Source organism: Rhinolophus hipposideros (genome assembly GCF_964194185.1).
Source record: "Rhinolophus hipposideros genome assembly, chromosome: 17".
Lineage (NCBI taxonomy): Eukaryota > Metazoa > Chordata > Mammalia > Chiroptera > Rhinolophidae > Rhinolophus > Rhinolophus hipposideros.
Window position 1 is genome coordinate 58,371,062 of NC_138063.1, and position 24,813 is coordinate 58,395,874.

Below are 24,813 nucleotides of genomic sequence, written 5' to 3' on the forward strand. Positions count from 1 at the left end.
AGTCCACAACAATTTCCAAAGCAACCCTGCCCCGCCACTGTAAAGCATTTATAGCTTTTAGATTAGAATATTGTAAATGAAGGCAAATGTCTCTCCTCATTCTAAACATCGTTTACATTGGCCATTCAATAAATGTTTGTTGCCAAAGTAATTTTTAGAATCTGATCTCAGTGCCTTTTGATATGTTTTTGCTGCCTGAAGCACCCTTCACTCCTTTTTGGCCTCGCCAACTCCTCCTTGCAGACTCTCTGTTCAAGACTCAACCCCTCTAGAAAGCTTACCCTCTTCCTCACCCTCCGGATCTCTGCACAGCCACCTGCACCTCCCACTGGGCCCCCACACACGGAACCACAGTGACTAGAGGGGGCATAAGGAGCTTCTGGAGTTCCAGCAAGGTCTGTTTCTTAATCTGGATGCTGGTTACATGAATGTGTTGACTTTACAAAAACTCACTGAGCTTTATACTTATGATTCATACCCTTTTCTGTATGCACATTTTTATGCCTCAGTAATATTTACATTAAAATGTGAAAAAGGAAAATTGGATTTTTTCTAATACAGCAATGATAATCATTAGTAAATGAAGGTTTTTTTTAAGACCTAGCTGGACCATCAGCTCTAATGCATCTTTTGAAGCAAAAATTAATATAAGACCCGGTAATATATTATACTGTATTATACGCAGTATTATATTATATTATATTATATTATATTATATTATATTATATTATATTATAACCTGTCTTATATAAGACCCGGTCTTATACTATATTAAAATAAGACTGGGTCATATATTAATTTTTGCTCCGAGCTCCAAAAGATGCACTAGACTGACGGTACGGCTAGATCTTGTTTTCAGAGAAACACGGGATCACTGAACACAGCTTCTCTGAAAACACACATCACACACACACACCCCAACACACACAAACACTCTCTTTCCAATTCCAAGTCTGGGTCAAGGGGTACAAGTGACTTTTTCTGAAAACACAGCCACACCACAGGTAAGTTAATAGCTATTAAACCTACTTTCAGAGGATTCTAGAAACATCAACAAGAAAACCATTCTAAGTCACTATGCCTGCCATCAATTCAAAGATGAAGAGGGAAACATCCTTGGGTCACACTAGTTAAGATCTTGTGTACAGAAGGCGTCCCTGCACTGAGGTGAAAGCTGGCAGAGCACAGCAATCGGAATGAACTACAACCCGATGACTGCAGGGCCTCCTCGCCTGTATGAGCAGCCCTCACATGCCGTCTATGCCTTGCATGTCACTCCCTCATCTGGTCCTTCACTGGACTAGTGAGGACATCAGGAGATGCCGTCACATTGCAGCCTGGCCCTGTGACACAGCCAGGGGAAGCATTCTTTATCTCCACTTTACAGAGGGAAAGTCAACTCCAAGAGGTGAAGCAAAGACTGCTTTCCTCCTTCGTGGTAGACCCAAGGCTGGAGTCCAAGTCTTCAGGGTCTGGGACCAGTCTCTTCCTGCCGCATCACAGGATCGCTGCTCACTGACAGCCTTTTCTATAATACTCGTTCTGTCCTTTTCCACCTTCCAGTTAACATGTGCCACTGACCTCACCTTTCTCTTTCTGCAAGCCCTTAGATATGATCTTCGTCTCCATTTAATTTATATTTTTTCCAAAGCAAAAAACAGAAACATAAGGGATACCCATAAATGAAAAAGATATGACACATAACAACCAATCTATCATGGAGAACCTTATTTGTATCCTGATTCAAACAATAATGGTATAAGAAACACATTATGACACTTATGAGACAACTGGAAATTTGAACACTAACCAGATATTTGATGATGTTAAGGAATTTATTGTTAGTATTTTCTAGGTATGATAATGGTATTGTGCAGTTTCTAAAGTTTTTATTTTTCAGAGATATATACTGAAACATTTATGGATAAAATATCGGGTCTGCAATTAACTTACAAATAATCTTGGAGGGAATAACGGAAGCTGTGAATCAATCCAGATTTACTGAGTTGAAGCCTGGTGATGAGAACATAGAGGAGGGTCATCATACCACTGGACTACTTTCTGCACATTTGAAAATTTCCAAAATTAAAGTGTTTTTAAAAGGAAGAAGAAACACCAAGGAAATACTACTCCACAACCTCCAGAATCACTAAAATTAAAAAGACTGATAATACCAACAATTGGTGAGGATGCAGAACAACAGGGAGGTTATATGGCTGGTGGGAGTGTAAATTGGTATAAATACTCTTAAAGTTGAACACGTTTGAATATCCATGATCCTGCAATTCAATTCCTAAGTATATACCCACGAGGCATGAGTGCACATGTGCACCAAGAGATACAGCCAGTAGTGGTCACAGCAGCATTGTTCTTAATTGCCAAACGCTGAGAAAACTCCACTGTCTGTCAACAGTGGAAGAGACAAGTGAATTGTGGTTTACTCATACAACAGAATATCACAGAACAATGAAAAAGAATTACAGTCACATGCAACAACACGGATGAATCTCACAAATATAACTTTGTAGGAAACAAGACAAACACGGAAGAATATAAACTGCAAAATTGCATCTGAGGTTCAAAAATAGGCACAACTACACTATAAAATTAGAATTAAGACATTAATTTGGGGAAGGAAGGAAGAAAGGCAATTGAGGGTGGACACGAAGGGTACTTTGAGGTACTAGCAGTATTCTTTTCTTGAGTGGATGCTGGTTTCATGAGTTTTCAATTTATGATAATCCTCTGAGCTATGTAATTATGATTCATGCACTTTTCGGTATGTATGTACATTTCCAAGTCACATTAAAAATATTTAAGTAAATAATACTAGTGGGACCTGGTAAAGAAGACAATGGGTGGCTGAAGTTTAGGGAACACTGCTCTAAGCCTCAGCTGGCGTCTACAGTCATGATTTTCACCCTTTAGAATCACCTGACTGGCTTCTACAGTGCCTTATGCCCTGGCCACACTCAGACCACCTATCTCCGAATCTCAGGGGTTGGGACCTTGCCATCATCATTAAAGTTCCCCAGATGATCCCAATGTACAGCCACAGGTGAGAACCACTCATCTAAAGAATAAAAAAGAACTCTGTTCTACTCACAATGTGGAGACATAAACTACTTCTGATGGTAGGAAGCCCTGATGTGGTTTGGGTGTCCTCACCATCAAGCCACCTCTGTTCTGATATGGAAATAGTCCAATGGCAAAAAGAAACAATGGTGTCAATCACTTCCCACTTTTAAATGTGATCATTATCTTATCATTTGGGTAGGTTGACTTCTTTCCCCAGAAACCCAATCAGGACAAAGACTCTCTCAGATACTAAAGTTAAGAAAAAGTTTTACTCTACCTTCATTCAATCTGATAGTCTACAAATGGAAGTTTTGGAATAGCCCCAAAATAGAGGTTGCATTTCATTTTCTACTTACCAAATTCTTCGTTCCTAAATATCAAGACAAAAATTTTCTAAACAACATGAATGTATCAGAAGATTGTGACAAACTTGAAAAATTCTGTACTTTTTAAACAAACCTTGATTTTCTTTTTAATCAAAACATTTATGTCCCAGAGATAAATTCCTTCAAATAGAATGCTTCCCTATATTTACTGTTAGATGTCTGTGACATGAAATTTCTTGAGTGGGGGGAAGAAAAGCATTTCCATCTCACTAGTCCCCATATTTGTTTAGAAGTTGCTCTGTGCTGACAAGCAGGCAGGGGACGTGGTTGACAGACAATGAAACAGGCTGTCAGCCAGGAAAGGGGCTGAGCTGGCGCCATCTCTGGCAACGACAACGCACATGACACAGGTTTCATCTGCTGGCTCAGGTTTCTAAATCCCTGACAGGGACCTTCATCACATCAAGGAAACAGCACAGACTCCTTGCTTTTTATTTGTGATCAGCTTACTGCTTTCTCCCCACCCCCTCTGCCAACTTCACAGGAATTCAAAGGCAGAGGAAAATGGGCAGGGTTCCTTTTTAAAGATTGTCAATGGCCTGCCTTTTTACTCTGTGGCAGGATCAAGAAATTTCTCTTCATCTGGCTGCCATCAAAAGAAGTACACAGCCCCACCACCACCCCCAAATGGCAAATCACAAAACTCATGCCTAGAAAGTTTATCTCTATTTTTTCAAATTTTAAGGCATTTAAGCTACCTTTAAGCAAGCTAATCACATGTATTCATGTAAAGGTCAGTTTTGTCAGATTTTATCAATGTCAGACAAATATTTTTTAAATGCATAAAAATGCATTTTAAAAGTACTCAGATATTTGAACCAGTTGTAACATTTTACTGTTTATCTTATTAATTAATGAGTTAAATAAAATCCAAGGCACATGTTTATTAATTAGTATGGTTTGGGTGTCCCCACCATCAAACCACCACTGTTCTAATATGGAAAAACCCCAATGGCTAAAAGGTTTGAAACCCTGAGGAGGGTCCTATGAGCCATTTCCACTGTTTTTCCAGATAACGATGGCAACGACAGCGATTCATGTCAATAACACGGGCTGAACCTTACAAATATAAATGAAACAAGACACAACACCTAGAATAGGTTCCATTTAGATAAAGTTTAAAAGGGCAATATTCAGCCACATTACCTAGGGATACACCCAAGGGTACACAGAGTTATGATGATGACAGAAGCCACTGTCACACAACTTGCATTCTATGGGGTACACATTGGGAGAGGTAAGGAGCTGTGAACTTGAGTGACGTCTGCAGTGCTGGCTGTGCTGTGCACTTTAAGTGGTGATTACACAAACGTTTACTTCATAATTAATTGTTAAATCATAGGTATGTTTTACATACTTTTCTATATGTATATTTCAGATTAAAATGGGCATCAAAAAATCCAACTTCCAGTAAAATATTTTGCAGTTTAAAAAAGTCCATACTCAAAGTAACACAAAACAGCCTACAGACACATTTCAGTGTCTCTGGTTTAGAACAAGAGTCCCAAGCCCCAGAGCTTACCACGACCTGGCAGGGAACATCAAGAAGCATAGTAAGTCTCAGAGACTCGGGGAAGCCCACTCTGAAAAGGAGAAGACCCCCTTACCAGTAGCTTCGACCTACTGCTGCTGAGTGGGATGAAAGCTTCTTTCAAGCCAGAACGAAGGATTTTATATGACATCTCCCAATCTCTAAATACTGTCAAGTACATAATTCAAATTTTATTTTTAAAAACACTGTGTAAATAAAAAATATGTGTATTGCCAGACACAGACACAGGGCTATCTTACTTCACCTAAACGCTTCTGTTTTTTACTCTGCTTTAAAGTCCACCGCCTTTTCTAATTCAGAAAAACTCCACTGAGCACCCACTACGTGCCAGCAACTGGAGTAACAAAGATAAACACTGCCTTCTATATCCACAGTAGACATTTAATGAATACCTAATCTGCCCCTTCCCATCTCCCAAAATGACAAAACTGACATCCTCACCTCCTCTCTTTCAGCCCCTACATCTAATTCTTCAGGAAATCCTGCAGCTCCCTTATCCAACTATACCCAGAATCCAAACACTTACCACCTGCCACCACCACCCCGGTCAAAGCCACCACCGCCTCTTCCTTAGACTCCTCAAGATCTCTCTGCCTATGCCCTCGCTCTCCTTAGTGTCCCTTCTCCATACTCCAGCCGGAGAAACTCTTACAAAACCAAAGTCATTCTCCAATTACTTCTCCTTTCAGCGAAAAAGCCAAAGCCCTAACCATGGCCTAAAGGCCCTACAGGATCTTACCCCTACACTAAACATTAGCTGCCGTGAGGCAAGGATCCTGGGCTAGACAAATCTATTCTTTCTTAAACTTTCATAATTTCCTTGAAGTTTTTTAGTAAACTTCCTTCTTCAGAATACTTACCTTGTTTTAACAACCAGAGGGACTGAAAAATGGTACAGGCACTCTGACAAGTGTTCATAACCCATGACTCAGCAACTATATCATAGTGATAGAATCCTACATGTACAGACACACATTAAATATTTCTTAACAGCTTAAAAGGAATAAGTTATTTCTACAAGTAGGTGTGAGGGAAGTTGAGATTTTCCCAGAGCTAAGCCAGCAGAAATGGGGCCAGGAAACTACCCCACACTCCTGGCTGGCAAGAGGGAAACATTTGGGAGAGAGGCCCTTTTCTCCTCACAGCAGATCTTCAGAGCATGGACTCCAGAATCAGACAGATTAGGTTCAAACTAGAGCTCTGCTACTTACTAGCTGGTTCACTGTAGGCAAGTTAGTGAACTCTCTGAGACTATTTTATAAGATGCTAAATGAAGACAGAGAGTTTCCTCTTGGGGGAGGAAAAGGTAGTCAATGCAGGGGCCTGGTACATAACAAAACTCAATATGGTAGCTCCACAGCCTACGAGGCTAGAACCACCAGCCTCAAAGCTCTGCTAATGACCAAACAGTCTCCTCGTTTCCTGTCACAGTTCTTCTGGCTCAACATCTAGGACCAGGGGCACTGTGGCAGCATGGCACCTAATGCTTTGGGCTTTAGTGCAAAATCTTTTCAGTGGACAGTCATCTCTAAAAGCATAATGAGGCTGCCATGAAATCTGACTTGTTTTTGAAAAAAATCACTTTATAGAAACATCTGCTTTGTCAGGTGGAGAACCCCAGCCCCATAGCTGGGGCCCATATTTGCTAATTGCTAAAGCACTTCAATTAAAAAAGCTGGGTATTTGTTTTGTTTGCAAAGATAACATTAATGGTGGGGGGAAAAAAAAAGAACAGTGCAACAAATACAAGTCATCAAGGCATTTTCACAATCACAAGAGTGCACCGTGCAAGTGAGACCTCCTCCTACCACAAATGTGATACTCACCAATCGCCCTGCGGAAGTTCTCCATCAGCACTTCTGTCTTCTTGATCTCTGTAGAATAAACTTCACTCCCCACCATGGGGCAGAAAGGCACCTTACTACCCAGCTCCTGAGCAATAGCCAGAGCTAGAGCTGTCTACAGAAAACAAGGAAACATACTTCGTTTTTACATTCTTGAAAATATCATTCAGAAACATATGCTATAAAAAAATTATTAACCAGGAACAACAGAAAATCTGGTCCTTTTAGTTTTAATATCATTTGGCATGTTTCACACAACAAATGTTTGATAACCTGTCAATTATAATCTAAATGACATTTTTAATCAGCGCTGTAGTTACAACAGTTATCGTTCATTGAGACTCAGTGCAGGCCCAACTCTAAGTACTTCACATGACCCTCCCACACACCCTACAAATTAGATGCTAAGACTTTCCCCACTTTACAAATGAAGAACTGAAACACAGAGAGATTAAATAACATATCCTAGGTACCATAATCCAGAAAATGGCAGAGTGGGGAGTTAAACTCTGGCAGCAGGGTTAGAGATCATGTTTCCATCATAATTAGTACAGTCTTCTAAAACTGTTCCCTCAATAGCAAAAGAGGGTTCGGACCTAATCGTTAAGAAGCCCACTACTGGATCTTTGAGATACTGCTTTTAGTTTTCACAGATACAGGAAGACACCAATCTACAACGCATCAGAAATCAATAATCAAGGAATGCATTGCATGAGGTTCACTTTATATTAAGTGGCCCACAAATAATGAAGAATGTATGAGGAAGGATTATGAAGCTATGAGCTGGTCTTAAATTACACTTAAACGTGCCCTACTAAAACTACAAGTTGATTTTTGGTAAGACAACCACAGTTGATACTAAACAGAAGCAAACTTAACAGATATATGATCAAATATCAAGTATGAAAAGCTAGGCCTTTAAAGCTGGTACAGGACTGGGAAATCCCATGACCTTTTAATGCCATTTTCATCTTTCCTCAGCTTTGAAATAAGAGCCTGAATAAGATCAGTTCACAAGGTATATGGGCTAGGAAGAAAATAAGCTTGCTATTGAAGGTCAACAAAGTGCCTATCTGAGACAATGCTTTAAAATTGGCCCACTAAAGGTTCTGCTTAGATTTCCTTTTCAATTCCCCTTTGGTGATAGTTTTGAGACAGAAGAATCCTTGAGAGAATCAGTACACACAGTAGCACAAAAAGCACTGGCCTAAGGGGCAGAAACTGGGTTTTAGTCCTGGTTATGCCACTAATTTTCAGTGTGAACCTGGGAACGGGATGAATCTCTGTGGGCTCTGATGGGGCTCCGTTGGTGGGTAAGTCTGTGCGCAGTCCTTTTAATAGGAGTGCCCGGGAGTGCAATTGTCAGTCTCACTCAGTCACAATTCCCACTGCTTTTCACAACCAGAAATGATGGGGACTTCCCTCCCCGGCACTGGAACCCTGGGCTGGGACCTCTCGCTCCTCTGAGGGGTGGAGGGGAATCAAGTCCTGGGTTAGATGATACTAGGCAGCCAACTGGTTCTGTTGTGCCCAGCACAGTTTCATGTGTGTTTTTAAATTCAATTTGTTACTCTCTTTTTTCCTTCTCACTTTATTTTTTAATTTATTTTTTACTAGTTTCAGCTGTACAAAGCAATGTAATTAATAGTTAGACATTTAAAGCCCTCATAAAATGATAACACACCTGCCAAGCTACTACCCCTGACGTCTTATATAGCTGTTACAGTACCATCGACTATCTCCCCTATTCTGTACTCCACATCCCGTGACTATATATGCCTATATATTTAGTTATAGTTGACATTCAATATTATTCTACTTCAGCTTCAGGTGTCTAGCACATTGGACACAGTCTATGAAGTGATCCCCCTGATAAGCCCAGTGTCCATCTGGCACCTTACATGATCTTTACAATATTGTTGATTATATTCCCCATATTGCATTAACTACCAATTTGTATTTAATACCTTCACCTTTTTCACCGTGCCCCCAACCCCATTCTATTCTATCGCCCTGACAGATCTAGTACCTATCTGGCACCATACCTAGTTATTACAATATTATTGACTATATTCCTTATGCTATACCCTACATCTCCATGACTACTGTATAACAACCAATTTGTATTTCTTAATTCTTTCCCCTTTCACCCATCCTTAATCCCCCTCCTACTTTCAAGAAGTCCCTCTAAGAGTCCTTGTAATACTGGTTTGGTGGTGATGAACTCCTTCAGCTTTTTCTTGTATGGGAAGCTCCTTATCTGTCCTTCAATTCTAAATGATAGTTTTGCTGGAGTAATCTTGGTTGTATGTCGTTGCTTTTCATCACTTTGAATATTTCCTGCTACTCCCTTCTTGCCTGCAAAGTTTCTGTCGAAAAATCAACTGACAGTCTTATGGGGGCTCCCCTTTAGGTAACTAATTGCTTTTCTCCTGCTGCTTTTAAGGTTCTCTCTTTGTCATTAACCTTTGGTATTTTAATTTTGTGTCTTGGTGTTGGCCTCTTTGGGTTTATCTCGTTTGGGACTCTCTGGCTTGTGTGTCTATTTCCTTCACCAGGTTAGAGAAGTTTTCTGTCATTATTTCTTCAAATAGGTTTTCAATTCCTTGCTTTATCTCTTCTCCTTCTGATACCCCTATAATGTGAATGTTGGTAAGCTTGACATTGTCCCAGAGACCCCTTAAACTCTTCTCAATTTTGGGGATTTTTTTCTTTGCTGTTCTGGTTGGGTGTTTTCTGCTACCCTATCTTTTACATTGCTGGTTGGATCCTCTGCTTCATGTAATCTACTGTTGATTCCCTATAATATAGTCTTCATTTCCATTATTGTATCCTTTATTTCTGACTGGTTCTTTTTCATGGTTACCATCTCCATTTTTATGCTTCCTATCTCTCTGTTGCACTTTTCCCTGAGATCACTGAGCATTCTTATAACCAGTGTTTGGAAGTCTGCGTCTGATAGATTGCTTATCTCCTCCATTTTACTCAGTTCTTTTTCTGCAGCTTTGTTCTGTTCTTCTATTTGGGTCATGTTTCTTTGGCTCCCCATTTTGGCTGCCTCCCTGTGTTTGATTCTATGTATTAGGTAGGGCTGCTATGTCTTCCAGTCTTAGTAGAGTGGCCTTATGTAGTAGGTGTGCTGTGGGGTACAGTGGTGCAGTCTATCTGGTCACCTGAATCATGCATTCCAGGTGAGTCCTTTGTGTGTGTTGTGTGTGCCCTCCTCTTGTATTTAAGCCTTGGTTGATAACTGCACATCAGTAGGAGGGGCTGACCCTTGGGCTTACTGGTTGTGAGGACTGGCCTTAACTACAGTGTAAGAGTTGTTATGCAGGGGCTGATTCTACAGAGTAGGATCTGCCTCAGCAGGACTCAGGTGGCTGCCCAATCCACCCCTTGGGTGTGTCATACTTGGAGGCAGCTGGAATGCTTCAGCTCGTTTTGAAGCTGGCCACTGGGGATGCCAGACCCAGGACCACCTTGGAAGGGATCTGCTGCAGGTCAAGTTCCCCACCCAGGGCCACCCAGCAGGAGCCACAAAGAAATCCGCAGATGGCCTGTGCTGTGCTTGGAAGTGCCTTAAGAGGCCAAGCTGTAAACCAAGGCCGGCTGCCGCTAGTGCTGTACTTAGGGCTGCTCAGCCGAACATACAAGACATGCTCAAGCCAGATGCTGCTTGTCTGGGTTCCCCGAACCTTAAAGCGACCCTAGGAAGGTCTGTAGCTTGAGCCAAGACAGGTGGTCTGCACGAAAAAGCCACTGGAAGCAGCCTGGATATGCCCAAAAGCTGGGCGGGGCCAGGTCTCAAACTGCCAGGGTGTGGCGAACAAATGTCAAGGACTCAGATGTGGCAGCTGCCTGCATCCCGAAGCGGGGAAGGGGGAAGCCTCAGCAAAGAAACAATGTCCTCCACCAGCTCCTCCATCCAGGAGAAAGCCACCTCTCCAGCCCCTGTCCCAAGCCAGACAACTCAGTTCCACTCTCCCCACCCCACACCCCGGCCATCATATGTCCCTGCCACCTTTCCAGCTGCTACACCAGCACTGGACCTCAGATCAAGGAGCTCCATTGGTGGGTAAGTCTGTGCGCAGTCCTTTTAATAGGAGTGCCTGGGAGTGCAATTGTATTCAGTTTCACTCAGTCACAATTTCCACTGGTTTTCACAACCAGAAATTATGGGGACTTCTCTCCCCGGCACTGGAACCCTGGGCTGGGACCTCTCGCTCTTCTGGGGGGTGGAGGGGAATCTCCACAGCCAAAATATTCCTCCTGATCTTTAGTGGTCACATGCAGATGTGGGACCAGCCCGTTCCACACCTCTGCCCTTCCTACTAGTCTGGAGGTGGCTTCTTCTGCCACATCCTTAGTTGAAAGGCTTTAGTTCAGCTTGATTTTAGGCGATTCTCAATAATGGTTGTTTTGTAGACTAGTTGTAATTTTGATGAGGTCGTAAGAGAAGATAAGCACAGCGTTTACATACTGCGCCATCTGGGTTGTCCTCTGTTGCTCACTTTTGAATGTTGGCAACCTTCACATAAAAATCAAGCTATTTACAGGCAGACCTCAGACATACTGTGGGTTCTGCTCTAGACTGCCTCCAGCTGCACTGCTCCCTGGAGCTTGCACCTAGGTGTTTCACTCATCCCCACTGGCTGTCTGAGTGGGCATCTGAGATTGTGATCTCGAGAATGATACCTCTAAAACTGTTACTTTCTAGTATTCTAAGAGCGAAGGAAAAAAACCTCTGGAGCATGATGGGGCACAGTGAGAGGCGCAGCACTCTAACACCAGGCCTCCCAATGGAAGCCACAGGCCCGCCACGTCTGCCTTCTATCTAAATCCTGCAACCTTAACAGTCACTCCTCTTTCTCATCCAGGTATCTTTATGGGCAGAACTCCCTACCGTCAGTTGCAAACTTCAAAGACAGTGACTGTCTCTGATTTTATGGCATCCCTCCATCTCTACTTAATACAAAAGAGATGATCAATATACTCCCATTAAAATACGATAAATACTTACTTACGAAGTGTTTCAAGTGTGTCTAGTCTCCTCCACTTAAAGGCTCCCACAAGACAGGTATACAATATGGCAGGTATACTATATCTCAAGTAAGTGACCAAGCACCTACTACTGTGTTTCCCTGAAAATAAGACCTAGCAGGACCATCAGCTCTAATGCACCTCTTGGAGCAAAAATTAATCTACGACCCGGTATTATATTACACTATATTATATTATACCTGATCTTGTATTATATAAGACCCGGTCTTGTATCATATTACAATAAGACCGGGTCTTATATTAATTTTTGCTCCAAAAATGATCATGCATTAGAGCTGATACTCCAGGGAGGTCTTATTTTTGGGGAAGCACGGTACATATACTGCTAGATCACCTACATGAGAGATCTCATTGAATCCTCCCAACTAGCCTATGAACTTGACAGTCTAGTTGGCATTTTAGAGATTTAGAAACTGAAATGCAGAAGTTACCAACTCACACAAGGTCAAACAGTTATCAAACAGCAGAGCTAAGATGCAAACCCTAATCTCCACGACATTATTTCTTTGTGCCCAGCCCACCCCTATGCAGGTGGCACACAAAAAAGAGGTGGTTGCCAAAAGAAGATTGAAGAAATCTATTTTATTTTCACTCTTATCTGAAAATCTCCTTTTTCTAAAACCCAAACACATAGGCCTGTTATTAATGGTGTGAGTTCCTTAAGAACGGAACGTCCATATGAACTATGTATTTGCACCTCTAAATAAGTACCATATTCCTGCCTGTGATTAGTTAAGTTGCTTAAACGCTGGGGCCCCATCAGCATACTATAAAGCAGGAGAGTTACCACATGCCTTCATACCCATCAAAAGGGACTGGACAATCCTGTAAATGCTGAGAATTTCTCATATTTCCTGGAGGAAAATGGTACAATACTACAAAAGGATTGAAGGACTTATGCTTCCAGTATGGCACACTAGAGCCACTGAAAATCCTTCCTGTTACAAAACACCTAAAAACAGACAAATAAATAAATACATGCATACGTACATAAATATATAAACAAACAAACAAAAATAAACCCAGAGTAGTTTGGGTTTCAAGTCCATTGCCTTGAAAGTTCAGTGGGTGTTGGACAGATACCAGAAACCCAGCAAGGTATAACATTAAGGCAGAAACCCCTGAATAAAAAGGATCCTTGAAGTGTCCCACATTAGTAGAAAAGGTGGGCCATAAAAAATCTCCTTGAGGTATAAAGTATAAAGTTGTCAGTCTTGCATTGGCTCTGGGTGAGGAACACAAGTGTCCCTAGCATGCTGTCAAACAGATTTAGGATTGGTCTTTACTAGGGTTTCCAAGAGGGAGTTCCCGCCCATTCTCAGGAATTTTTTTCGCTTTCCTATTCCCAAATCCCAAGATATAAACTGTTTTCTGTTCTCCACAATGAATCGTTTCCACAAAGTGATGGCCGATACTCCCAACCACCTGGGTTCAATTTTCCCAATTTCCCGACCAACTTTTCTTGGGATTCAGGAACGGAAAAGCGAGAAAAATTCCTGAGAACAGGCGGGAATTCCCATGCAGAAACCCTAGTCTTTATACTGCCTGATGACCAGAAGATCCAAGCCACAAAATTCACATCAAGTACCCTGGGTTGGTAGCAAAGCAGGGCCCCTCACAAGTCCTCGTAGGAAGTACTCAGTCCTAACTTTAGAGAAGCCTCACAGATTTGATGAAACATGGTATCACGGGGCAGATAGGTGGCTCAGTTGATTAGAGCGCGAGCTCTGGGCAACGGGGCTGCCGGTTCGATTCCCACATGGGCCAGCGAATTGCGTCCTCTGCACCTAGAATGAAGTCAATGAGCTGCCGCTCAGCTCCCAGGTGGCCAGATGGCTCAGTTGGTTGGAGCGCGGGCTCTCAACCACAAGATTGCCGGTTGGACAACTCGACTCCAGCAAGGGATGATGGGCTGTGCCCCTGCAAATAAGACTGAACACAGCACCTTGAGCTGAGCTGCCGCCGAGCTCCCGGATGGCTCAGTTGGTTGGAGAGCATCCTCTCAACCACAAAGTTGCCGGTTCAACTTCCACAAGGGATGGTGGGCTGTGTCCCCTGCAACTAACAATGGCAACTGGACCTGGAGCTGAGCTGCACCCTCCACAACTAAGATTGAAAGGACAACAACTTGACTTGGAAAAAGTCCTGGAAGTACACACTGTTCCCCAATAAAGTCCTGTTCCCCTTTCCCAATTGAGAAAAAAAAAAAAAAAAAACCACGATTTCCCCAGCAGATACAGCATACAAAAAGAAAAAGAAGAAGAAATTGGTTAATGAACAAGAAACAAGAGGCTATCAAAAATAGCCAGATTTTAAAGAAAAGAAAAAACAGAACTTTGGTGAGGTTGATCCATCTTTACAAAAGAAACAAACAAAAAGAGCAAGCTATAATATATGTAGAATAAATGACATTTAGAAAAAAAAAATCACCATTTTCTAGTATCACTAAGACAAGAAATGACAAGTGTTGAAGAAGTTGTGGAGAAAAGGGAACCCTCATACATTGCTGGTGGGAATGTAAACTGGTACAGCCAATACGGAAAACAGTACGGAGATTCCTCAAAAAATTAAGACTAGAACTACCGCATGACCCAGCAATCCCTCTTCTAGGTAATTACCCAAAAAATTTGAAAACACTTATTCATAAAGACATATGTATCCCTATGTTCACTGCAGCATTATTTAGAATAGCCAAGACATGGAAACAACCTAAGTGTCCTTTAACAAATGATTGGATAAAGAAGATGTGGTACATACATATAATGGAATACTACTTGGCCAACATAAAGATGAAATATTGCCATTTGCGACAACATGGATAGATCTTGAGAGTACTATGCTTAAGTGAAATAAGTTAGAAGGAAAACGTTAAGAACTGTATGATTTTACTCAGATGTGAGATATAAAAAAGGCAACAAATGAACAAACAATACAAATAAATAAAAAAACAAAGAAATAGAGACAACAGAATGATGGCTACCAGAGGGGAAGACGAGTGGGGGAGGACAAAGAGGGTAAAAGGGGATAAATATACGGAGATGGAAGATTAGACTTTGGGTGATAGCCACACAATAGAATATACAGAAGTGTACTACAAAGCTGTACACCTGAAACTGATAATGTTATTATTACCCAATGTCATCCAATAAATTTAATGATTAAAAAAATGACCAACCACTTTGGTTCAGGTCAAGATAGCAGAGTAGGTAAAAGCTGTGCTTACCTCCTCTCACGACCACATCAAAATCACAAGTAAATTACAGAATAACCATCATTGAGAGCCACTGAAATCTAGCTGAACCGAAGCCCTGCAACTAAGGACATACAGAAGAAGCCACGTCGAGACTGGTAGGAGGGTCAGATAGGTCGCCAGTTCAATTCCCACATGGGCCAGTGAGCTGTACCCTCTACAGCTAAGATTGTGAACAACAGCTCTCCTTGGAGCTGGGCTGCTGTGAGCAAACGGAGGTTGGCATGAGCTGCTGTGTGCTGCCACGGGCAGCACAGCCATGGGCTACCGTATGCTGCCAGGACTGGCCAATGGCCAGCGTGAGCTGCCGTGAGCTGCTGTTAGCAGCCAACCAACAACTGGTGACCGACTGCCTCAGCTGTGGGGAGCACAAGGCTCATAATACCAGCATGGGCCAGTTGTGTCCTACACAACTCGACTGAGAAACAATGGCTTGAACAGGAGTGGGGGTTGGGGGAGGCAGAAGAAGAGGGGGTGGAAACTGAATTGTCTAGCTTCAGGGAAAGAGCTTCCCATACTAGAAAAAGCTAAAGGAGTTCATCACCACCAAACCAGAATTATAAGGAATCTTAGAGGGACATTTTTAATATGAAAAAAAAATTAAAATATATATATATAATATCAATAGTAAAATGGCAATAACTACATATCAACAATTACTTTCAATGTAAATGAATTAAATGCTCCAGTCAAAAGGTAGGGTGGCTGAATGAATAAGAAAACAAGACCCTTACATATGCTGCCTACCAGAGGCTCACTTCAGATCGAAAGACACACACAGACTGAACATAAAGGGATAGGAAAAAGACATTTCATGAAAATGGAAACAAACAACAAAGCTGCAGTAGCAATACTAATCCCAGGCAAAATAGACTTTAAAGCAAAAGCTATAACAAGAGACAAAGAAGGACTGAGTATTCCCACTTCAGTTACTCATCTGAAGAAACCCAAAATACTACTTCAAGGGGACGTTGTATCCATATGTTCATTGCAGCATTGTTTACAATGGCCAAGATGTGGAGGCAGCCTGGGTATCCACTAATAGATGGATAAAGCAGAGGTGATACATATATACAATAGAATATTGCTTGGCCATGGAAGGGAATGGGTTCTTGCCATGTGCAGCAGCATGGATGGACCTGGAGGGCACTGTGCTGAGTGGAGTGTAAAGACAGATGCAAGGTGATTTTTGCTTTTATGTGGAATCTGAAGAACAAAATAAATAAATAAATGAAACAGAAACAAACTCATAAATACAGAGAACATTTTGATGGTTGCCAAATGGAAGGGGGTTGGAGGGTGGGTGAGAAAGGGGAAGGGATTAAGGAGTACAAATTGGTTGTTACAAAGTAGTCATGGAGATATAGGGTATAGCATAAGGAACATAGTCAATAATATTGTAATAACTATGTATGGTGTCAGATGGGCACTAGGTGTATTGGGGTGATAGATGGGACGGGTTGGGAGGCAGCGTGAAAAGGGAAGGAATTAAGAAGTACAAATCGGTAGTTACAAAATAGTCATAGGGATGCAAAGCATAGGAAAGATAGTCAATAACATGGTAATAATTATATATAGTGCCAGGCGGGTACTAGACTAGTCAGGGGGATCACTTCTTAAATTATATAAATGTCTAACCACTATGCTGTAAACCTGAAATTAATATAAAATAATACTGAATGTCAATTGTAATTGAAAAAATAAAAAGAGGCGGGGAAAGGTGAAGAGGAATAAGAGGTTCAAATTTCCAGATATAAAACAATTAAGTCATGGGGATATAATGTACAGCACAGGGAATATAGTCAATAATATAGTGATAGCGTGGTACAGTATCAAATGGTTGCTGGACTTACCATGGTGATCACTTCTTTAGCTACATAAATGTTAAATAATTATAGCGTATACCTAAAACTAATATAATATTGTATGTTAGCTATATTTTAATAAATTTTTTATGAAAATCACCATTTTGCAATCACCAATGTGATAATTGATAAGCAGTGACTGTCAATGAATGTTAAACCCACAGGGCAAAAGGATATTTGCAACATCTCAATATGTCACTTCACAGATTACTTATTGATTACAAAGAGAACCAGTAACTTCACAGCAGAACCTGGCATCAACCTCCTGTTATGAAACAATGGAAGGATACAATATCATCTATGCGGCGTAGTGCCAAAGTATTTAACATTTCATACAAAAACAGTTAGGCAATCACTGTAGAACAGTTGTAGGTCATTGCACAAAAAAACTGTCCTGGACTCTTCAAAAATATCAATGCCATAAAGGAAAATAAAACAAAAAAATAGTGGAGAGGGTAACTGTTCTAGATAAAAAGAGACTAAAGAGACATAACTATGAATTCAATAAGTGATCCTTCATTATATTCTGAATTTAAAAGTATAAAACAATGAAACAGTCAAAAACTAGAACAGCTTGGAGAAACTTTAATATAAATTAGACATCTGCTAATACTATTAGCAATTTTAACTCTCTTGGATGTGATGACAATATCCTGGTAATGCGGGAAAATGTCCTTGTATTTACTTTCACATGGTTCAGAAATAAAATTTTAAAAAAGCAAATGTCACAAAATATTTACAATTAGTCATCTATGTGTAGGGTATAGAGAGGGTCATCATATTATTCTTTCAACTCTTCTGTAGATTTCAAAGTTTTCAAAATGAAAAGAAAAAAGTTCAATGGATTGGATTAAGCAGTCACTTAGTCACAGCTTAAGCTTACAAAACAATGAGACTGAAACAGAGGTCTAAAGAAATCACCCAGAATGCAGCAAAGTAAAAAAGATGGAAAATATGAAAAAAAAGGTGAAAGACAAGATGAGAAGCTCTAGCCCAGGGTGTCCCAATCTTGGCACTATTGACATTTTGAACTGGATAATTCCCTGTGGAGACTACCCTGGGCACACTGTAGGATGTTTAGCAGCACCTGTGGCCTCCACCCATGAGATTCCTTGAAGCATTCCCTGCCCAACCAAGTTGTGATAACCAAAAATGTCTTTAGACATTGCCAAATGTCCCTTGGGGAAGCAAAATTAACACAGGTTGAGAACCTTTGCAGACAAACTTAACATCTAACTATATTTCCAGAAGGAGAGAATATAGGGAAAGGCAATATTTAAAAAAATAAAGGCCAACAACTTCCCAGAACTCATTAGACACATAATATTCAGATTCAGAAAACACAATTAACATCAAGCTGGATAAATAAAAGTAAATTCACTCTTTGACAAACCATAGTGAAATACCAAAACCAAAAATATCTCTGAAACATCCAGCAGAAAAACCAAAATCCTCAAAATTAGACTTCTCAGAAGCAAAAATAGAAGCCAACATCATTGAGAGAAATAATAGTACTAAAAGAAAATAAGCTGTCAACTAAACTATCTTTCAAAACAAGGGCAACATAATAATTACAAACCTGACTTTGACATCAACAAACCTCTCGAATGAACTTCTAAACGATGTACTTTAGAAAGAAGAAAAATGGAGGGTAAGTCAGGGTCTAAGATGTAAGAAGAAATAGTAGGCAAATAAATGGTAAATACATTGGACAAGCTAATGTTGCCTGCAGAGGTAATGAAAGCTCACCTTTATATGGTATGAGTTAAAAAAAAACTTAAGAAACATAGCACTTCTTCTGTTTTAAGACACCAGTATAATATACACCATCAATTCAATTTATGATTTCAAATGATAATTAAAAGCATTATCTTAGAACTGATCAGTTTAATAACATTCTGAAATAGTCAGGGCATATGCTACTACTTCAGAAAGGCTAAGAGACCTGCCTTGGGTCTCATGGCAAGTCAGCACCAGAGATGGAATTTAAAGCTTATTTCTTTACAAACAGAATCTTAAGCTCCTACTCTGGTACCAAGTGGCCCTTTTAAAGAACAAGCAGGGCTCAGACTGGGGACTTTGGAGCGTTTCAAGTATCTAGGCAGTCTCCTCATGGATTACTACCTTCTTTACCTGGAAGGCCCTTTTCTTTCCTGCGAAGCTAAATCCTCTCCCCACTTTGCAGGGCAACTATCAAGACTCAACCAACCCTTCCAGCTTTACTAGCCCTCAGTGCTGCCTCCTGCTCTACTCCAAGCTGCATTTAAGATCAGTCAATAGCTCGCAACTTAGTGTTCAACTGAAGTATTTTGTGCTGTCATGGTTTCTTCTCTCTGCCCTATAAGCCCCTTGAAGATAAAAATCATGTCCCTAATTCCTTTCTTCTTTCTTTTTTTCCTCATCTCTCACACAGCCATAACAGTGCTGGGTAAAGTTAGCATTCAGAAAAATGCTTGCTATTTTTTTCCCCCTCGAGTAAGATGTCACTCTGAAGATTTTATGAAGCCCTAAGCCAACAGAAATGTATTTCCAAAGCAAAGGAGACTTAAAAGAGATACAGGACAAATTCTAAAGACAATGAGACCCCTCTGAGGACTTCATTCTCTCTTCTCTGGAGGTCAGCCAGCATAATCTGAATTTTAGAAGCATGGATTTTAGAGACTGAATTGTATTATTAAACATTAGTTTTAAAAACATACACATAACCAATTTAGCTAAACAAAGACTAGTTAAGCCACAAATTCGATTTGGCTTAGACATTAAACATTAAGATCATTCTCCTGAGCAGATTAAAAGAAATGAGAGAAAATGAGTACCTTGCCAGTTCCAGGAGGTCCTGCCAACAAGACAGCTCTTCCAGCCATTTTCTTGCTTTTGATTAATTCTACTATCACTCCACATGCCTAGACACCACAGTGGAAATAATAAATCAGTATTAAAATGTTTCACGGGGGAAAAAGTCCAGTCTCTGGTCCAAACAATTCACATACTCATTCAACCAACACTGAGTGCCAATACACTGCTGGAGGCAGTGAAGGGTAAGACAGAAAAGACTTGTGCTCATGGAACTCCTGTTCCAGTGGAGAAGAAAGACAATCACAAAGACACTGTACAAGATCTATCATGAAGAAAAAAGGGTAATGACAGAGGGAGTGGCTGGGGCAATTTGATACGAAGTCTGATCACAAAATACGGTGAATGTTTAAATAAAAAAGAAATTATTACAGTAAAAGACACATTGCCATTAACACCCTTCAAAATACGCCCCCCTCGCTTCAAACACACTTATCCCATCGTTCTTGCCACTTTCTGAAGCAGTTCTGGAAGTGCCCTTTCACTAGTATCTTTAGTTGCACAGTCATGGCTGCCTCAATGTCCTGCATTGATTCAAAACGTTTACCTTTCATGGTCATTTTGACTTCGGGGAAGAGCCAGAAGTCACATGGTTCCAGATCCAGTGAGTAAGGTAGATGAGGACACACCGCAATATTTTTATTTGACAGAAGTTGCTGTAACAGAAGTGTTGTGTGACACGGAGCATTGTCATGATGGAGGGTGAAGTAAAGATACTCACAAAAGAGGACTTCCAGAACTGCTTCAGAAAGTGGCAAGAATGATGTGATAAGTGTTCGAAGCGAGGGGGAATATTTTGAGGGGGATTAATGGCAATGTCTTTCACTGTAATACATTTTTTTTAATTTAAACATTCACTGTATTTTTTGATCACACCTCATATGTGAAGCTCTGGGCAGGGCAGAAGTCAGTGTTGCAGTCAAAGGAAATAGTAAATTCAAAATATAGTAATGAGCTTGGTATGTCCGAGGGACAGAAAGGCTGCAATGACCAAAGTATAACAAGAATGGGAAGATGAGGTTAAAGAGGCAAGCACGGGCCAGAACTCAGAACAGAATTTTATAGAGTCCACAGTAATATTTGGATTTTATTCTACATGTAATGGGAAGCCACTGAAAAGGTCTTAGGCTATGTACCATGTTATGATGATTTGTTTTTAAAAGATCTTGATGGCTGCTGTGTGGAGGAGCAGACAGTAGGAGTACAAATGAGAGTAGTGACTTTTAGCCTGGGGACCAGAGATAGTCTCCAGGAGCCCACACACCTCCTGAAATTGGAAATGAAATTGGAAATAAAAGTGTGCGTATATGTTCATATGTACATTTGTCCAGGGAGAAGATTCACAGCTTTCATCAGATTTCCAAATTAACCTATTAAGGGCTACGAATCAATGACATATACTACTAGTTTGCCATCAGTTAACCATCCCAAAATGCTACAAAATAAATGCTGTATATGAGGTTAAACCTGTGGCACCTTAAGATTCACTGAATGCCTTCCGAATCCTCAAGATCAATTCCTTGCCTTAGAGGAGGCCACAGCTCTTCTCTCTGGGCAGTGACAACACTACCCTATTAACAGAGTCTTGGAAATCTATCTTATCTCCTCTACCACTGTTCCCCAGGGGCTGTGAAGAAGTACCTTGGTCCCACACTTATGACAGCCCTTCAGAAACTGTGGGTTCAAGGAATGCATGTAGATGTGCTATATTTCATTTCCGGCTCAGCTGGAAAAGCACAGTGCCCTTAACAGAGCCTAGAAGCTATTCTTCAGATGCTGCATTTCTAAAAAGATAACAGAGCCACTATGGTTTTTTCCATAGAACCTGTCATATCATAATCCTCAGCATTGAAGGTCTTTGGGAAATTCAAAAGAGATAGAAGAGACTTTCCAAACCTTGGACATGTACTCTTATTCACACACTAGGACCTCTTCCATTTAATCTTCGTCAGTTTAGGCTCCAACTTCTCCCTAGTGAGGTATGTTCAGTGAGTACTAAAATTTAAACAGTGGAAGGGCCTTTAAAAGATCACCTAGTGAAACTCTCTCATTTTTCAGATGAGGATATCAAACACCAACAAGACTGCTGATGTGACCAGTCATACAAGGACCTGGTAGCTGAAGTGGAATGACGATTAATTCAATAAATAAATAACAAGCCCCTCTATAGAGTCAAGTTCTGGGTATTTAATAATATTAATAATATATTTATGCTCAGGAAGCTCATAGTTGTACAGAGGCAAACAGCATCAGAGTTAAGAGCATGGGTTCTGGACTTGGGTTTAAATCATGGCTCTACCACTACCAGTGGGTGACCTTGGACCTACCTACTTAACATCTGTGAACTACAATTTCCTTATCTGAAATGGTTCATGATAGTGGCATACATGCTAAAGGGTTTAAGGGTAAAATGTACTGTAGTCTGCAACTTATTTTGAAATGCAAAAGTGGATTGGTGGATGGATAAATGAATATATATATGATAAAGCAACAGAGTAAAATGTTAACTGTAGAATTTAGGCACACAGGTATTCAATATACAAGTCTTACAACTTTTTGTGTGTGTCTTAAAGTCAGGAAGAAACAATTACTAGGGTGGTGAAAACAAGACAATGGAGATAAAGCTGCTTAGTACAGTGCTTGGCCCATAGAAAGCTTCAACTGATGTTAGCTATTTGCAGTAACAGGTCCTCCCTCAGTAAGCAGAAGCTACATAAAGAGAAATCTGAAAGCCACCTTGATCATACCAATGTTTCCTTTTTGGAAAGATGAAGCTCAAAATGAAAGCCAGAGACCTTTCTTTGGTCCTCTGTCTTAGTACAATTAGGGTAGGAGGAAATAGACTTAATTAAGGTTTCTGTAGCTGCTAAATGGCGAGGCCAAGAGGCATGGATCTGAGAGCACAGCAAGCTGAGAGGAGAGCACTAATTTGGGACCAGAAATACACGTGGGTACAAATCCTACCGTTCCCATTAATAAACTGAGTGGCAAGTGTATAGGTGAAGTGACCTCTCCCACCCTCAATTTTTTAATCTGAAAAAAAATAAAGCTTGAATAGTTTTGTGATTATAATGTAATACTTTTGGACCTAGCACAAGTGCCACTTAATAAAAGTAGACTGAGTTGGACAATAGGATGCTGAGCATGAGCGGAGCAGGCTGCTCCTCCCTGTGACTCCCACTTCCCTCCTTCAGGTCCCAGGCCCCGGGAAGCAAAATGAGCTTTTTCAGGCTGATCACGCCCCTACTTTAAAGCCCCATAGCCTCCCACTGCGTTCACGAGAATCCGAATTCCTTCCCACGGTCAGCAGAGCCCCGCAGGAAGTGGTCTCCAATAAAATATAATAATTACTGGTTTCAACGTTTGTCGTCTGTCACCACACTAAAACGTAAGCGCCATGAGAGCAGGGACCTTATCTATCTTGTTCCCCGCTGGGTCCCAGCGTCGCCAACAGGCGTGGCACGGAGCGGGGGACTCACTCCAGACTTGCCAGAGATGAAGCAAGCAGCCAGCCCCCCGTGGGGTCGTCAGCTGCTCTCCTGGAACGGCTCGGCTCCCAGTCCACGAGGCGCCCCTCGCCGCCCCCCACTGACAGCGCCGACTGTCACCGCGCCGAGGAGACCGGAGCCGGACACCCAGCGCACGCCCAGCTCCGAGCCCCCATGCAGCGGCCCCTCGCGGCGGCGGCGTGCTCAGCGCCCCAGTCCCCGGGCCCGCCCGCCACACCTCTCGCGCGTTCTCCTGGCCCACGAGCCCCGAGGCCGCTTGCTTGGCCAGGCCGCTCTCGTCCAGCCCCAGCCCCTTCACGTGGCTGTGGGAGGCGATGCGCTGCGTCTTCGTGGTGCTCTTCACCTCCTCAATCTTCATCCTGCAGACGCCGGGAATCAAGACTTGAGGGGAAAACCAGGAGATAGTTGCCCAAAGCCGGCGCCCGCGTTACCATGCGGCAGTTACTAGAGCGGTTTGTCAGGGCCCGCCTTGGTCGGCGATCCATTGGCGAAGGCGGAAACGCCTCTGCTCGCCATTGGCTCACGACTGCGCCCATCGCGGCGGCCGGGGCTCTCCCCACCCACTTCCGGCTGTGTTGCTGGACTAGCATCCCCCGCAGCCCGGGCTTCCTGCCCTGGCCCGGGGGCGGTAACGCAGAGGATAGGCTCCCAGTTTCGTCTGGGGCGGGGACTCTGCACCGAGGTGGGAGTCTTAGCCGTGCCGTCCTGTGCCTTTCGCACTGCACCGTCATATCCTTCAGAGAAGCTCAGGTTCTTACCTCCGTTTTGGACGCGGTGAAACAGGTTTGGAGCGTAAGCTTTCACTTTTACTTACTAAGTTTTCAGGCTCCCACGCCTTTGCGTCTCCCGGGGAAGGCCTAACGCAGCCAACCACTCCCACCCGTGTGCTGCTGGGTATCCTCCGTGGAACCGGCCTCTGCTTCTCCTGGCTTCCACCCTCTCCCTTTATTTAAATTAAGTTGGCTGCAAATAACATTTTATGTTTCCAAAACTCTACGACCCAGCAAGGGAGTATAATTCTAATGCAGATAAAGGCAGGCCAAAACAGGCCCAATAACCTGCCCAAGAACACACAGCAAGTAATTAACAGAATTGGAACTCCAGCTGAGGACTTAAGGCTGCACAGCCTGTGTCATCTTCATCCCATCCCACAACCTCAGATGAGACAATCAGCCAGCAAATATATCCTGTCAGGTTCCATAATGATATTAACACTCTGCACCACAATGTACTCTCCCATCCATCCATCCGTTCAGCAAATATTTGTTAGCACCTGCTTTGAGCCAGAAACTACAATGTACTAGGAATACAGGGATAAAATACAAAATCTCCAGCCTTGATAAGCTTAGTCTTAGTTAGGAAATGTGTAACATTAGATGTGCAGGAACAAGTACACCCCACCTGGTGTGCAAGCC

The 24,813-nt window shown here is 41.9% G+C and overlaps 1 protein-coding gene across 1 annotated transcript in view; it reads right to left on the reverse strand.

Moving 5' to 3' along the window:
- The window catches only part of RUVBL1 (RuvB like AAA ATPase 1), a 44,896-nt gene extending 21,039 nt beyond the window's left edge, over positions 1 to 23,857 (reverse strand). Inside the window, exons 1-3 of the mRNA XM_081078345.1 lie at positions 23,616 to 23,857; positions 19,853 to 19,939; positions 6,843 to 6,975 (exon numbers count right to left, since the gene is read on the reverse strand). Coding sequence (XP_080934471.1) covers positions 6,843 to 6,975; positions 19,853 to 19,939; positions 23,616 to 23,756 — 361 coding nt within the window. The 5' untranslated portion in view covers positions 23,757 to 23,857. The remainder of the gene's footprint in view (positions 1 to 6,842; positions 6,976 to 19,852; positions 19,940 to 23,615) is intronic.
- Positions 23,858 to 24,813: the final 956 nt, after the last annotated feature.